At 39.5% G+C, this 17,609-nt stretch overlaps 1 protein-coding gene across 3 annotated transcripts in view; it reads left to right on the forward strand.

Annotated features, from left to right (window-relative positions):
- atp6v1c1a (ATPase H+ transporting V1 subunit C1a) overlaps nucleotides 1-17,609 on the forward strand; it is a 90,486-nt gene that overhangs the window by 68,677 nt on the left and 4,200 nt on the right. For all 3 annotated transcript variants that reach the window (XM_043688526.1, XM_043688525.1, XM_043688524.1), the window contains exons 8-12: nucleotides 1,724-1,792; nucleotides 3,247-3,339; nucleotides 3,415-3,508; nucleotides 7,575-7,672; nucleotides 15,014-15,140. In XM_043688526.1, the coding sequence (XP_043544461.1) occupies nucleotides 1,724-1,792; nucleotides 3,247-3,339; nucleotides 3,415-3,508; nucleotides 7,575-7,672; nucleotides 15,014-15,140 (481 nt within the window). The remainder of the gene's footprint in view (nucleotides 1-1,723; nucleotides 1,793-3,246; nucleotides 3,340-3,414; nucleotides 3,509-7,574; nucleotides 7,673-15,013; nucleotides 15,141-17,609) is intronic.

A 17,609-nucleotide genomic window follows, 5' to 3' on the forward strand; every position in this document is an offset into this window, starting at 1 on the left:
CCTCATTTTCCACTTGGGGACCTTGCAGCCTTCTAGACTCTATCAAGTTCAACAATTTTATGTAGGAACAAATTACTGCATATGCTGGAATCTGTACTGAAGACAACAAATGCTGGAGATCACAGCGGGTCAGACAGCATGGAGAGACAACAAGATAACGTTTCAATTCTGATGCAAGTCATCTAGACTCCGTTAGCTTGCTCTCTCTCCATGGATGCTATCTGACCCACTGTGATCTCCAGCATTTGTTGTTTTAGGGCTTGAGGCAATGTTAACTATAGTCTGCCATTACACACAGCCCAGTGTTAGTTACCAGCAGTCCGAATGAATAACTATTCACCCTCTTAGCTAGATTGTTGTCCAATCCTTTATCTCTCCGACTATTCTCTCTTTTTGGGCTCTATCCTCACCTATTGTTCACTTGTTACCCCATCCCCGACCCCTTCTATTTTCCTACGTCACTCAACCTGAAAAGATAACTTTGATTTCTTTCCACAAATGTTGTCCGACCTGCTGAGCTTTTCCAGCAATTTCTGTTTTAGAGGCTGTCACTAACAATTGTTTTAATGTAAATTTGCTCTATTATAAGCATGTCAAGGATTAAGAGGCAGTGCAGAGGAAATCTTCTAGAATGTTACCAGAAATGAGGGAGTTCACTTGTTTAATAAAATTAGAGAAATTGAGATTGTTCTTTAAGCAGAAGACTTGAGGAAGGTTTAGTAGTGATGCTCAAAATTGAGGGATTTTGGCAGAGTAGATGGGAAAAAGCTCTTTCCACTGGCATAGGGTTGGTCATCGGAGAGCACACATTTAAGGTAACTGGCGAAAAAGCCAGATGAACATAAGAAAATTGTAATTCAGATTGTGTTGGCTGAAAGGATAGTAGTAGAAGATTCAAAATTTAAAAAGTCACTTAACAACCCTAACTTTTTCTGTAATATTTAGTGGGTAAGTACAGCAAATTCACGACCATGCTTGGATTTCAACAGCAAGCTTTGTTAGCCAGGTGCTGATCTAGTATAGTATGGAGGAGCAGGATGATCAGGTCAGCATGTTCTAAACTTCTCTGCTTAACTCTGCGTGTACTAACCTGCATAAACCATTCACAATAGTGATAAGTGATATTAAATTCATTATTATTTGGAATAAAATTCTAGGTCACTTTGTTCTTTCAAGCACATTGCAGTGTTATGTAAACCTCGCTCCATTAGTGCAATCTTTCAAGAAAGCTAGTACTTGACACTTTGCCAGGAAATGTTTGTTTAACAATTCGTGAATATACACCTGAAAGGAGAGACTTTTGTCATACTCTTAACTATTTTGTTTTTCCTCCTCATTACGCCATCTAATGTTCATGTTCAGTCATTTTGAATTGGGTACAGGATGGCCTGATGAGTAAGATGCTTTCATATTATGATACAATTTAGGAAAAGTTAAAGGCAGCAATTTGATTCTAAACTGAAGTAGTTGTAAGCAGGAGCTCATCTTTATGGATTCAGTGCTTGAAACTCTCTCAATTATCAAACCTGTATCAATTAGCAAGTAGTAATTGATCAACAAGAAAGCTATGAAGGAGATATTTTGTGAATTCTAAGTAGTCTTTAGCAATCTGAGTAAGTAATTTAACTCAACCAATTTAATTCCAGTTAAACAACCAATTGTACTTTGGTTATCCTGGTCCTTGAACAACTGTATAATTATTCATTACTCTTTACTTCTTTAGAACAAATTATCTCGAATGGGAAAAGACTTATGAAACTCTAGCAGAGATGGTGGTTCCACGGTCAAGCAAGTAAAGAAGTTCTTCCATGTATTTTTTGTGGTCTTTCTAACCATTGGAAGTTGTATAAAATGCCATTCTAACTTCTAGTTATACGTTTGCTGAGGAGCCACTTGAACTACTTGGAAGTGTCTAGTACTGTGTCCTAAAGCTTAATTTCAATGTGACTGATCATATATTTTTTCAGTTTAGGATGATGGAAATTCTTGATATACTAGTGTTTAGCAACTAAATTGTGCATTTTTTTTTGATGGATTGAAAAAAAGGATCAACCAGTGTCAACTCATCTCTGAGACAAGTGGGATGGCCCAGAAGTAGGGTCACTTACCTCTGCGCCACATGACCTTTGAGCGTGAAATGCAGTGGAATGGCAGGGCACTAAATTAAGTGGTTTGTGCAAATATTGACAGTTTCGTGCTGATGGTTTGTGTTTGTTGCATTTTTTTATTCCTGCATGGGATTTGAAAGGCCAGCATTTGTTATCCATCCATATATTTCCTTCAATCACTTGGTCATTTCAGAGGGGAATAAGAATCAGCCACATTTTTGCTGTGCTTCTGGAGTCACACGTGGGCCAGAGTAGATGAGTATGGCAGATCTCCGTACCTAAAGTTCATTCGTGAACCAAATGGATTTTTACAAAATCAGCAATGGTTACATTGTCACTGATAGGAAACATCTTAATCCTGGAATTTGAGTTCACATTCCATGTTTTCCAAACATTTAACTTGAGGCTGTAGATTACCTGTCCAGTGACAATGTCACCACCCCGACCAGACTCTTCTCCTTGGAAGAAAGCAGACCATTTGATAACAGATTTTAAAATCATGAAATGTTTAAATCTAGTGAGTAAAGAGACTGCTAGCCAGGCTACATAGGTTTGAGTGATGGTTAAAAAGCCAGAGACAATATGAAACCGTTTTTTATAGAATGCATTACTTGATAGGGTGCTGGAAACAGATTCAAAAGTGCTTTCAAAACAAATTGGAGTGATGCTAGGAAAAGGAAAAAAATAAGTAAGTGGGAAGAGTTGGATGTTTTTAGAAAGATCCATTGGAATTCTAATTGGTTGAATAGTTTCTTCTGTGCTGTATTTTCTGATTCAATCTTAGCAAAATGAGAAGAGAGAAGTTGTTGGCAACTTGCATATATTAGGTAGGCATGCAATCTGTGCTGCTTTTTAACCATCTAATTAAAACAAAACTGACTTGTATTTAAAACTTGTTGCTTCTGCTTTTTGCATTTGGCTAACATGCAGGGAATCAATGCTAAATCAATCTCAGCCATAACTTTGAATGTGGTGTATTGTAACTACAGCCAGAGTGAGTTCACTTGTGAGCAGGGTAACAAACTTCTTGTACGTCTAATTGCATAAAACCCTGCAGCCTTATTTCAATGTAATATAATTTTTGATATATACTCCTGTTTATTAAAAAGGAATTTTCTCCTCCCTCTCCTTTTAAAAGGTTGATATGTGACGACATGGATAGCGGCTTGTACACTGTAACGTTATTCAGAAAGGCAGTTGATGACTTCCGACTGAAGGCCAGGGAGAACAAGTAAGAATTTCTTACCAGTTTCCATTAGAACCTTGCATTTCAATATGAATGCACTCAGTTTTCTTCTCACTTCAGGTTCATTGTTCGGGATTTCCAGTATAACGAGGAGGAGCTGAAAGCAGATAAAGAAGAGATGACTCGACTTTCAACTGACAAAAAGAAACAATTTGTATGTATTATAAGCCACACTTTCTGCAGCTGTAAAAGTCATGCTTCTGTGTGCCCTATACAAGGTGTTATTCTGTCATAACTGCTGTCATTCAGTGTTGTTTGGTGCAGAATCTTTGTAGGTTTACCTTCAAAAAAAAACTTGGCCAAATTAATGTGACATTTCTCCTTAGAAAAGGAAACTGAAGATCAATGTCTCTTAAAGTTGCCAGGACATTGCTAATAGGTGTTCACAGTAGAATCTGGCTTTACTCTTAAAATTGTGAAATTGTGGGTAACAGTGCAAGTTGCAACACAGAAGGAGGCTTTTCAACCCAGTGTCCATGCTAGCACTCTAAGAGCAACTTAGCTTCTCCCATTTCCTTTTTTTTAAACTTAATCACGGTATGAAGGCGACACTGGCTGTGATAGTATTTGTTTGCTCATGTACCCAGAGGCAATTTTCCTGTGGGTCTAGAGTCATATATACCTTACCAGGTAGCCAGATTGGCTTTTGTGACAATTGGCAATGGATTTATGGTCATCATTAGAATCCAATTTCCGCCATCTATCGTGGGATTCATACCCGGGTCCACAGAACATTACCTGGGTCTCTGGATTCACACTCCAGTCATAATACATTTAGGCCAATGCCTTCCCCCTAAAATCTATCTATCTTGGCCTTCAGCGTACTGAGTGACCCTTAAACCCAGATGGGCCTTGAACCCAAAATGCTTAGGACACTGTGGCTCATTCCCACCCACTCATTCAGACTCAAAGATATACAGCATGGAACCAGGCTCTTCCACCCAACCCGTCAGTGCTGATCAAATATCTTAAATTAGATTAAATTACTTACAGTGTGGAAACAGGCCCTTCGGCCCAACAAGTTCACACCGACTCGCCGAAGCGCAACCCACCCATACCCCTACATTTACCCCTTCACCTGACACCACGGGCAATTTAGCATGGCCAATTCACCTGACCTGCACATCTTTGAACTGTGGGAGGAAACTGGAGCACCCGGAGGAAACCCACGCAGACACGGGGAGAATGTGCAAACTCCACACAGACAGTCACCTGAGGCGGGAATTGAACCCGGGTCTCTGGCGCTGTGAGGCAGTAGTGCTAACTGCTGTGCCACCGTGCTGCCTAATCTAGTCCCATTTGCCAGTACTGGCCCATATCCCTCAACCTTTCCTATTCATATTCCCATCCAGATGCATTTTAAATGTTGTAATTGTGCCAGCCTCTGGTAGCTCATTCCATACATGTATCACCATTTGCATGGAACTGTTGCCCCTTAGGTCCCTTTTAAATCTTGCCCCCCTCACCCTAAACCTGTACCCTCTAGTTCTGGACTCCCCCATCTCAGGAAAAGGACCTTGTCTATTTACCCTACACTTGCCCCTCATGATTTTATAAACCTCTATAAGGTTCTTCCTTAGTGAGGGGAAACAGCCCCAGCCTATTCAGCCTCTCCCTGTAGCTCAAACTCTTCAACCTGGCAACGTCCTTGTAAGTCTCTTCTGAACCCTTTCAAGTTTCACAACATCCTTCCAATAGGAGGAACACCAGAACTGCATGCAGTATTCCAAAAGTTGCCAAACCAATATCTTGTACAACTGCAGTATGACTTTCCAATTCCGAGACTCAATGCTCTGACCAATAAAGAAAAGCATACCAATCAACATCTTCACTATCTTGTCTACCTGGGACTACACTTTGAAGAATATTAACCTGCTATCCAAGGTCTCTTTGTTCAGCTACATTCCCCAGGACCTTACCATTTAAGTGTATAATTCCTGCTAAGATTTGCATTTCCAAAATGTAGTACCTTACATTTATCTATCTGCCACTTGTCAGCCCATTGGCCCATCTCATCAAGATCCTGTTGTACTCTGAGATAATCTTATTCAGTGTCCAATACACCTCCAATTTTGGTGTCATCTGCAAACTTACAAACTATACCTCCTATGTACACATCCAAATCATTTATATAAATGATGAAAAGCAGTGGACCCAGTACTGATCCTTATGCACACCAGTGGTCACAGGCCTCCAGTCTGAAAAAGAATCATCCACCATCTTCTGTCTTTGAGCCACTTCTATATTCAAATCGCTAGTTCTCCCTGTAATCCATGTGATCTAACCTTGCTAACCAGTCTACCATGAGGAACCTTGTCAAATGCCTTACCGAAGTCCATAAAGATCACATTCACTGCTCTGTCTTCATCAGTCCTCTACTTCAGAAAACTCAATCAAATTAGTGAGGCATGATTTCCCATGCACAAAGACTTGTTCTTTCATTCTAGCTCTGCGCTTCCTTTTTGAAGGCAGAAATTTAATCTGCCTTCCCCCACACTCTTAGTTGTTTTTAGATATGAGCCACTTGCTGATTTTAAAAAAAAAAGGTTTCTTCTATTGTTGGTACCCGGTGTTCTGGCTTGGACCAAAGTAAGGGGGCTGTGAGCCAGATGTGAGAAGGGAACAATGATGACAGTGGCTCTAGGCTGAGATTAGGATGTGCATGATCGAGATTGTGCTGGGGAGGAGAGAGAGAGAGAGAGAGAAGGGGTCCCAGCCCCTCTGTCCACTATCCATCCCCAGGGAGTCAACAGACACTGCCTTACATTATTGACTTGTCTTAAAAGATTCAAAATGACAGAACAATAGTTTGCCATTCAGTGGATTGCAGGCAGTATGCACTGTTCAGCTGTCTAATGTGTGATTTGAAACAGATTCACTAATGGGCTGTTAAAATTTAAGAGGATTTATGAGAAATTTAGTCAAAAAGTTTTAATGTAGTGGATCACGTCACTAGAAGTTTGACTGGTGTTGACCAGCATCACTTCTTCCTTGTTTTGCTTGATTTTTCAGTTTCCCTTTTGACTGCTCCTGTGTGGTCTGTATGATTCTGGAAAAGCACAGCAGGTCAGGCAGCATCTGAGAAGCAGGAGAATCAATGTTTTGGGCATAAGTCCTTCATTAGTAATGAGGCTTGTGAGCCAACGGGGTAGAGAGATAAATGGGAGGGAGGTGGGCTGGGGGCAAAGTAGCTGAGAGTGTGAAAAGTAGATGAAGGTGGGGTAACGGTGATATGTCGGAGCTGGACAGGTAGGACAGGTCATGAGGGCGGTGCCGAGTTAGAAGGTTCTCTCAACTCTGATCTCCAGCATCTGCAGTCCTCACTTTCTCCTGGTCTGTATGAAAATTATAAGCTGAACAAAATGAAGTAATAAATAAAGTCTGCCGAAGACACAAATAGTGTGTTAGATTTCATGTCATTCCATAGAATTCTGTATTCATTTTTCATTTCTCCCTGATTTCCCCCATTTTCTACCTGCCAAAAATTAAGTTTCCGTAACTAAAAATGAAATAAACTAAGGACTGTGGAAATTATATATTTGGCCTTTGTTGTATTTCCCATAAAATTATGAAGAAAGCAGTCCCATCTTTGAGCTGTCGATATAATGTCTGTTTGCTTGACAGTGTTAAGATATTTTCTATTCAACCTGGTCAGAGATGTTATCTCTGGAGCAAATGGGACTTGAACTCTGGTTTCCTGGCTCAAAGATAAAGACGCTACGACTGTGCTGCAACGCTCCTAATGACACTGTTTTAGATGTTTTTAATTGGTCTGTTCCGAAATGTTATGATACATCTGGAGCAGATGAGACTTGAACCTTGTCCAGTTGGCTTAGAAATGGGGACCCCACCATTATACAACAAGAGCCCTGATACTGTTAGTTTAGATATTTTTCAATCAACCTGGTCTAAGATGTTATTACACACCTCTGGAGCAGGTGGGGTTGAAGCCATACCTCCTGGTGCAGAGGTAGGGATGTTGCCACTGCATCTCAAACCCTACAACAATGGTTTGTTTTGTTGTAAACCTGCAATTCAAATCTGTCTGCAAGTAAGTCTTCATCTCCAAACTTCTCTTTTCAGCAGCCATTGTCATCTACTGATGTTAGGGGGGCGACAAGTCTATTTGTGCAGAATACACCAGGAATTTGTATACTTTGATAGAGACTTTTTTGTGGTTCACAGCTTTTACACTTCCACTCTCCACTATTTATTTACAGGGTCCCTTGGTCCGATGGTTGAAAGTTAACTTCAGTGAAGCTTTCATTGCATGGATTCATGTGAAAGCATTAAGAGTTTTCGTAGAATCGGTTCTAAGGTATGCATATTAGTTAATTCACCAATTTGAAATTTCACAACATAATTGCGAATGTGGCGAATGTCGCTGCAATGCCTTTTCAAGTTTTCATTTAGGTTTGATTCTTTTAATTTGTATTCGTTGCATAGTATTTCTAATTCTAAACTGGGTTTGTAATGTTTAAATTTGATTGTCTCTCTACTGTTCAGAAACCTCTTCTCTCAATTATCACCTTAGAGGTAAATTGCCTTAGTCAGCAATTTAACTTCAGAGATGAAATTTTGATTTTCCACATTTTAAGACGCAACCTGATATTTCGGAATTGTTATGGAGCAGCAGAAGCCCATTCAGTGCTTCATGCCTGCACCGGCTTCCCAAATGAGCACCATTACCTCGTACCAATCTCCTGCTTTAATCTCCATACTGTTGCACACTATTTCTATCCAAAAAAAATCATCCAATACCCTTTTGAATATCTTAGTTGAACCTGCTTTCACCGTACTTTCAGGCATTGCATTTCGTCCCCAACTACTTGCTGAGTAAGAAATTTTTTCTCACATTAGCCCCTCTACTTTTGTGCATCGCTTTAAGTCAATGCCTTGTTATTCATGTTCCTTTTATGTCTGGAAGCAGCTTCTCTATCTACTGCTACCCTTATTTACTCCAGTCTGAACGTGATTTTGAAATCTCTATCAGATCTCCTTTCTGCTGCCTTCTCCCCAAGGGGAACAGTCCCATCATTACCATGTTGCTACTTACCCTTTTTATTCCATAACTTGTACCTTTCCTCACAAGACTATTTTGTGGCCTCGTATCAAACATTTTCTCAGAGTCAAAGTGCACCACTTAAGCAGCATCGCCCTCATTGAGCCTTTCTGTTGCATCTTCAAGAAACTCCAAGTTTATAAGATAAGATTTGCCTTTAGAATTCTATGCTGACTCATCCCAATTAACTCATCATTTTTTAATGTGGCTACTAATTCTATCCTGAATAATTGTTTCCAGTAGTTTCCCACCACTAAAGTTAAACGAACAAGGGTATAATTGCTGGGAATATCCTTTCAACCTGCATCCACCACTTCCTCAGGACGTTCATTCCACACTTGAACGTCCACACATTTGTGTGAAGAAGTTGCCCCTCTTGTCCTTCTTTAATCTTTCTCCTCTCACCTTAAAAATATACCCACTAGTCTTGAAATTCCCCATCCTAACAAAAGACACCTACCACCCATCTATACTTCATTAACTTTATAAACCTGTATAAGGACATCTCTCAATCTCCTATGCACCAGAGAGAAAAGTCCTAGCCTATCAAGCCTTTCTTTATAATTGAGGCCGTAATATTTTGATTTCTTTGGTCTTGTATCTTGCAGAATTCAGCAAATACTGTAAGAGCATTGTCCCTTCAATTTCTACCCTCACTTCCTTCAAAATCCTTAGATGCATCTAATTTGGTCCCGGTGCCTTTAAACACCAACAGTCTATCCGGAGACTCCTCCCTTCTAGGAACAGTGCTTTCTCTTCTGTTACTATATTCTGGGGAGCAGACTCCTCTGTTGTAAAGACAGATGCAAAGGGTTCACTTATCATGCCCCAAGCTCCATGTGTAAATCCCCTTTTTGAACTCTACTCGGCTCTACTACTCCAACCACTCTTTTACTATTTATATGCCTACAAAAGGCTTTTTGTTTTAGCTGCTTCTCTTTTCTCGTAATTCCTCTTTGCACCTCATATTTGTTTTTTCACCTCCCTTCTAAACCTCAGATAGTCCTCATGGTTCTCAATTATATTTTCTGCTTTACACCTGTCCTAATCATGCTTTTCTTTTAATATTAATTTCTATCTCCTTTGTCATCCAGGGAACTCTGGATTTTTGCTCTAACTTTCCCATTTGAAGGAATATACCTTGACTATCCCCGAATCATCTCTTTTAAGGTAGCTGATTGTTCATGTTTTCCTTCCAACTTCTTGTTCCAGTCAGTCTTGCGCAACTTTGCTCCTGCTCCATAGAAGTCAGCTGAAGCCAATTGAACTTTCTTCACTCTGAATTGTTGCATAGCTCCACCATCATCCTGAACTTTATGATACAATGTTTACTGTACCTTAAATTATCCCCCACTGGCACTTGATCCACTTGGCCCACTTTTTATTCCTGAAGGCTAAGTTGAGCAATACATCCTTTCTTGTTGAGCTGGACACATACTGCTGTAAGGAACTCTATTATAGGAATACCTGCTCCTGATTGCCCCTTGCACTATTATTATCCCAGTCTATATTTAGTAATTGAAGTCCTCTATTATAATTGCTTTATAATATTGCTATTTCTTTGTAATTTCCCTGCAGGTTGACTACTCTACATCCTTTCCACTTGCTGGTGGTCAGTAGACTACACCAAGCAATGTAACTGTTTTTTTATTCCTTTGGTCGTACTAAATTGAGTCTGTCCTTGAAGGTTCTGAGGACATCTTGTTTCTCCTGCACTGCATTGTCTTCCTTAACTAATATTGCTACTCCTTTTTCTCTCTCTTGTGAACAACTTACGCCGAGAAATATTTAACACCCAGTCTTGCCCTTCCTTGAGTCAAATCTTTGTTATTGCTTTAGCATCGTATTTCCATATGGCATTCTCCTCTGTTATTCTCTCTTGGTTCCCACACCTGTGCCAACTTAGTTTAACATCTCACAACAGCAGCAGTAAACACACTGCAAAGAACTCAGTCCCAGTGCTGTTCAGATGCAACCCATCCAGATTGTAATGATGCCATTTTCCCTAGAGCCAATCACAGGAATCTCAAGCTTCATTCCTGCACTGTTTTTCCAACCATGCATTCATTTACCTTATCCTCCTATTCCTGTACTCACTTGTACGTGGCCCTGGGACTAACCTGGAGGTTATGATATTTGAAGTTCTGAAAAGTATGTACTGTAATGTATATTCTTTGGTTTGAATGATACTGCTATAAAAAGTATTGTGTGCACAATAAAGACCAGTAACATTTTTTAAATAATTCAGAGGTGCAAGCCATGGCACAGTTTTGCCATAAATAATTCTATATTGAATAACAATTGGATATTTATGCACAAATGTTAATGGTATTTTATTGAAGACATATATTTCCAGCTCAAAGACTGAATTGAAGTGTAACTTATATCAAGAAATTTGTTTAAAGTCTACATCAAGTTTAAAAAAAAGTATAGAACAAGAAGCAGGTAAATGCTAGACATAATATTTAAAGAAGAGTAAAATTGATTTAAATATTGAAATTACAAACGAATGTGCCATTCCTGCATTACAGGCTCTGAAGTACATGTAGATTTTGTTATTTAAATACTTAATTGACAACAAGAATCCTCTAAAGAGGGCTTGCATCATTATCTTTCCATCCTAAAGGCAACTCTTTTCTGAGAAAGTGTTTTGCAGCATCAAATGGACTCATGTTTTCTAACTGATATTGCCAGAGCTGCTAAATGTCTCCAGCATTAGTTCACATTTCATTATGTAATTCTACCCACATCTCATCTTGTGAGGATCTAAAAAATCATGGAGTATAAGCAATGTTTAAAATGTCAATTGTAAAATTCTTCAATAACGCAAAGTATGATTTTAAAGAACAAAAGGAATATGAACATGAATTAGGTATTACTGAACAATGATCTAATTTACTCTGTCTTTCCTACTTTTTTCAGAATTTTTGAAGTTTACAATAGTCTATAATGGAATTCAAATCTTGCATTGAATGGGAAAACAGATGGATAATTATGTATAGATTTTGGTCTCCATATCCAAACATTGGCACTTCTTTATAATATTGGAGACATGGGAGAGAAGCAGACTGAAGTCCTTCTTATTTTCTACCCTGTCTTTTTGTTATCAGATTAGTTTAATTTTGAACACGTGTAGTGTTTCCGAATCCAATTTGTGAAGCCTATTTGAAAATAAATTGCAACAAACTTTTTAACTGGAACCCAAAATATTTTTTATTCATGTACAAGTCATTGGTGGCCTGTACAATTTCACACTCAAACTCTAGAGAGAAACTAGAAAACCAAAGAATTTTATGACTAGGAATAAATTAAAAATTAATGGTGAAGAACTGAAGTCACATGAATCAAGTTCCAATGAAGGGTTCCTTCTCTGTGGAATTCAGATCTGTCCAAATTTTGCAGAACTCCTTAAAGTCGACCATGTTACAGCAGGATGTTAGTATGAAGGGAGTTGGCTTTGAGTGATCTGGAAAAGTTTGAGACTTGGACTTGAGGCAGACTTAGCAGGACTCCAGGCTGACAGCTTTCTGCTGTTGATATTGCAAAAAGGCTGAATGTTGGAAGCACATAACGGTTTCTGAAGTATACAAAATTCAAACTCTTCAAAGATCAGAGATGTTTTTGGTCATGGACTGTTTTCCATGGATAAGTCAGTTAGGTAAACAAGGCAAGTCTCTGCTCTTCTTATTTTTGGAGATAGGTGGGGCTATTAGCGTCTCTGTAGCCGTAATGAGTATTGATTGAGTATATTTGTTATGAAAGACTAAAGGTCTGTGCTTTTTGTTCCCCTGTGTTTTGCAATGAGAACACAATAGTGGATATGAAATTCCACAAGGATGCTGGTTAGCTTTGTCCTTATACTGCTGGATGTTGCTACAGCTATTGTTATTTGCAAATCATGTAATCTGTAGGAACCTTTTTAGTCCAACAAAGTCCATTTTCAAGATAAACAAGGAATAGTTATAGTTTTGAAAATACACTTGAGTTATTCCATATCTGGTGGACATGACAGTGTGTTTACTGCAATTCCTGAGCGATTAGCTTCTTCCAAATTAAGTTATCCAGGCCTCTCAATCGAGTACAATCTGTAATGGGCAATCAGCATCATTGGTTTTTGATCACTTTACCAAAGTTTATTCCATTAAAGCAGTGAGACGACAGGGGTCATTCAGGCATGTAATTACAAGTTGACAGAAATCTGCATTATTTGGGTTGAAAAATCATGATAACTTTCTGGGTTATAATTTTCTGGGTAAATGCTTGTAATAGCTTAAAGTTTGAAAAGAAAATTACATAGCAAATTTCTACCTCTTCAACTTTGACTCGGGTTGACTTTTGATCTTTTTTGGGTTAGTTCATTAGATAGTCCACAGTTTTATCTTTATCTCAGTGTAAATTCCCTCCTAAGTTGTTATGATTTCATCAAGCTACTTACTGAAATCTGTTCTTGGCTATAATGGTCACAATGAATTGTAGATGAGCATTCATTTATGCTCATAAAAGGGCACTTAGATTTGCATATGGACAAAGTACAAGTGACTTTGTTTTGTACTCCATGATAAGTAATTGATTCACAGTGTACTTTTAGTGGAATGAAGCCTTTCAGGTTCAGTTCTAAGATAGAAACCCATCATTTTCAATCAGTCAAAAGGTGCTTCAGTGCGATTCATGATTGCTAAGGAACTCCTGGGATATTATATTTGTTTAGATTGAGGATGAAAATATCTGTATAGGAAAGCAACATTGATTTAATGTAAAGCCTCAGTAAGTATGAAGTTGTTATTTTAGGGCTGAAGTATTCTAGCTACAGTATACTCCAAACATTTGTTTGCAAACAGAAACGAAGCTTCACGTTTACCTTAACAGTGGCCTCCATTTTGAATGAACACGTATAACTTATATATTTTAAAAAAAAGTGTAACAGCTTAGAGTTTGAGGGTTATCAAGGTCCAATTATAATATTTCAATCCATGCAGAGACACATGTACAAGATTATTCTCATAAAAGGATAGTTTTTAATGTGACTGATTTTACTAAACTAAATGTATTTTTATCTAGTTTCTGATTGTGAAAAGTGGTTACCACAAAAACTAGGTCTAAAGAATCTTAGACTGCTCAAACACCTTCCAAATACTCATTCATAATTGACTTTGCTTGAGCACATTGTTTTCATGACAATGTTAAGAGTGCAGAAGAGAGGAGGATAAAAAAGCCGTCAGACCTCAGCAAAAGCATGGTCTTAAGTCCTGAGAATTTTTAAAAAATAAGTATTTCAAGTCACTACCTTTTAAATTAATACATATATTTTTTTAAAGTCTGACTGCAGTTAAATGTCAGTTAACTTAGTGGTCTTGTAAAGAAGTGGAATGCACTGCTTGAGATGTTTTCGAAAGCACCTGAAGAGAGACTTTGCAGGATGTATGGTGAAAGGAATTTTCTTTTGCAGAGAGCTTGCATCGACTCAGTGGACTGAATGGGTACAGCAGGGGAGGAGACAATTTTATGATTCAGTGTTGGCTTTCTGTCTCGGATCAGCTATCTGCACCCCTCAGTCTTTTAATCAACTCTGATGTAGACTGATCTGAGACATGATCTGAAGTTTTCAAATTTTGGAAAAGAGCAGGAATACACACCTTTTTGGCTGTGGAAGCCACGCGTATCATCAAACAGTGAGAAACTACTTGTGGAATGTAAATGCTATTCTGCGGATGAGGAAAAATGTCGATCTTTGGAGTTTCACGTAATGTGAAAAGACCTGTACAATAAACTACTTTATTTCACTATTTCAAAAAAAAAATTGAGTCCTGTACTGAAAGGATGTGCATGCAGAAAAAAAGCAAAATTTTCATGTGTGGTATAATTTGATATATACGACAGACAGGCAGAAGCTCCAATGACAGCTGACAGTTTATTGGTAAGATGAAAAATTTAGGGAAATGTCAGCATTGCAAACAGGGTGAAATAGCTTTATGGTCTGGTCTGATTCTCAAGTGTACTTCCTTACCAATTCATAGCCAATCATTTATTTATCAATATACTTAAACAATGTTACGGAAGTCTTGATTTTGAAACACCAAGTATCTGAACTTGATACTATAAACATTTACAGTAACAACCTGTAAATAGTTAATTTAATTACAGAACAGCAAGCAGCTCAGACTTGGGGCAATGCACAGAGATGAGCTGCATCATACTCAAGTCGAAAAAAAAGTGTGTAGTTAAGTCTTTTACAAGTACTGACAAAATTAGGACATGGGAAGTTAACAATATGACAATGTATGTGCAGTTGTAAAAGCATTTCAAGTATATGCACTTTATATAGGAATCTCCTTATTGCATAGGCATTTTACAACGGAGAATGTAATTCTTTGGGAGAAATTGAGCTCTGTTCAATGTACACCTTTTAGGTTTGCTTCAGTTTTGCAATTTTTAAAATATTGTGAACAATTTGAAACTTCATATAAAGGGTTGATTAATATTTAGTTTAATGTACAAGTAACACATCTCCATGTGCATCGCACAGCATTTTTCCCTTAATGTCTAAGAAATATTGCAAATATTTTTGTAACTTTTTTTTATCTTGCCTCTTGTATCCAGATATGGTTTGCCGGTTAATTTTCAAGCAATGCTTTTACAACCCAACAAAAAGATGATGAAGAAGCTTCGAGAGATTCTCAATGATCTATACAAACACTTGGACAGCAGTGCAGCTGCCATCATTGATGTAAGTATATGCATGACATTTGTATTATTTGTGGTTGATGTATTAGTTGGTGCTACCAATGAAGCAGCAAACTTAGATTTTCTAACTACACATCTTCACCCAGATGCATAATGAGTATATAGACTGGGAATGTCTGTAGTTTGATCCTTGTGCTGTGCTGATTTCATTGATACTTCATTATTGCTAGAGACTTATCCTTCAAGCGGATCATTCGGGAGGCTGAGGGGGTAATTGAGAGGAGTTACCGGCAGTTGGTCATTCCTGAGGCTCAGGATAAGGATAGATGGGTTACAGTCAGGGGAAGGAAAGGAGACAGACAGTGCAGGGATCCCCTGTGGACATTCCCCTCAGCAATAAGTATATCGTTTTGGATACTGCTGGTGGAGGATGACCTACCAGAGGAAAGCCATAGTGGTCAGTTCTCTGGCACTGAGCCTGACACTGGCCCAGAAGGGAAGGGGGCAGAACAGAAAAGCGCTAGTGGTAGGAGACTCGATTGTTAGGAAAATTGACAGGAGATTTTGTGGTCAGGATCGGGATTCCCGGAAGGTTTGTTGCCTCCCTGGTGCCAGGGTCCGGGACGTCTCCGATCGGGTGTGTAAGATTCTGAAAGGGGAGGGCGAACAGCCAGAAATCGTGTTACATATTGGCACCAATGATATAGCGAGGAAAAGGATTGAGGATATAACAAGTGATTTCGGGGAGTTAGGGTGGAAGCTGCAGAGCAGGGTGAACAGAGTAGTGTTCTTGGGTTTACTACGGGTGCCACGAGATAGCGAGGCGAGGAACAGGGAGTGAGCATAGTTTAACACGTGGCTGCGCAGCTGGTGTAGGAGGGAGGGCTTCAGATATGTAGATAACTGGGATGCCTTCTGGGGAAGGTGGGACCTGTACATGAAGGACGGATTGCACCTGAACTTGAAAGGGACCAATGTCCTGGGTGGAAGGTTTGCTTGAGTTGTTCAGGAGGGTTTAAACTAGTATGGCAGGGGTGTGGGAACCTGAGCTATATACTGGAGGTGAGAGTTGATGGAGCTGAGGCAATAGCAAGAGGTAGCGCAGCCAGTGGGAAGAAATTTCCTGGGAAAGAACCAAGGGATCGGTTAAAGTGTGTTTGCTTTAATGCAAGGAGGATCAGGGATAAAAGTGATGAGCTTAGAGCATGGATCAGTACCTGGTGCTATGATGTTGTGGCCATAATAGAGACATGGGTTTCTCAGGGGCAGGAATGGTTGCTGGATGTTCCAGGGTTTAGAACATTTAAAAAGAATAGGGAGGAGGGAGAAAGAGGAGGGGGTGTAGCACTGCTAATCAGAGAGGGTATCACAGCTACAGAAGTTACCATTGTCGAGGAGGGTCTGCCTACTGAGTCAGTATGGGTGGAAATTAGGAACAGTAAGGGAGCAGTCACCTCATTAGGGGTTTACTACAGGCCCCCCAATAGCAGCAGGGAGATTGAAGAAAGCATAGGTCGGCAGATTTTGGAAAAGTGTTAATGTAGTAGGGTTGATGTAGTGGGTGACTTTATATTGATTGGAGCCTCCTTCGAGCATGTGGTTTGGAAGGAGCTGTTTTTGTAAGGTGTGTTCAGGAAGGTTTCCTAACTCAGTACGTTGACAGGCCGACGAGGGGAGAGGCCATTTTGGATTTGGTGCTCGGTAATAAGCCAGGGAAGGTGTCGGATCTTGCAGTGGGAGAGCATTTTGGGGATAGTGACCACAACTGCCTCACATTCTACGTAGCTATGGAGAAGGAGAGAAGCAGGCACAATGGGAGGATATTTAATTGGGGAAAAGGAAACTATGATACTATCAGACGTGCGTTGGGTAGCATGGACTGGGAGCAATTATTCCATGGAAAGGACACTATAGACATGTGGAGACTGTTCAAGGAACAGTTGTTGTGAGTGATGCACAAATGCCTTCCTCTGAGACAGGCAAGGAGGGGTAAGATAAAGGAACCTTGGATGACGAGAGTGGAGGAGCTTCTCGTCAAAAGAAAGAAGGCAGCTTATGTAAGGTGGAGGAAGCGAGGGTCTTGCTCAGCACTAGAGGATTACAGGCAGGCGAGGAAGGATCTCAAAAATGGTCTGAGGAGAGCCAGGAGAGGGCACGAAAAAGGCTTGGCAGGAAGAATTAGGGAGAATCCAAAGGCATTTTACACGTATGTGAGGAATAAGAGAATGATCAAAGAAAGAGTAGGGCCGATCAGGGATAGCATAGGGAACTTGTGTATAGAGTCTGAGGAGGTAGGGGAAGCCCTAAATGAGTTTTTTGCTTCTGTATTTACTAAAGAAAAGGACCTTGTAGTGAATGAAACCATTGAGGAGCAGGTAAGCATGCTGGAACGGATAGAGATTGAGGAAGCTGATGTGTTGAAAATTTTGACAAACATTAAGATTGACAAGTCACCAGGGCCAGACCAGATTTGTCCTCGGCTGCTTTGGGAAGTGAGAAATGTGATTGCTTC

The sequence above is a fragment of the Chiloscyllium plagiosum genome, chromosome 4 (genome assembly GCF_004010195.1).
Source record: "Chiloscyllium plagiosum isolate BGI_BamShark_2017 chromosome 4, ASM401019v2, whole genome shotgun sequence".
Taxonomy (NCBI): Eukaryota; Metazoa; Chordata; class Chondrichthyes; order Orectolobiformes; family Hemiscylliidae; genus Chiloscyllium; species Chiloscyllium plagiosum.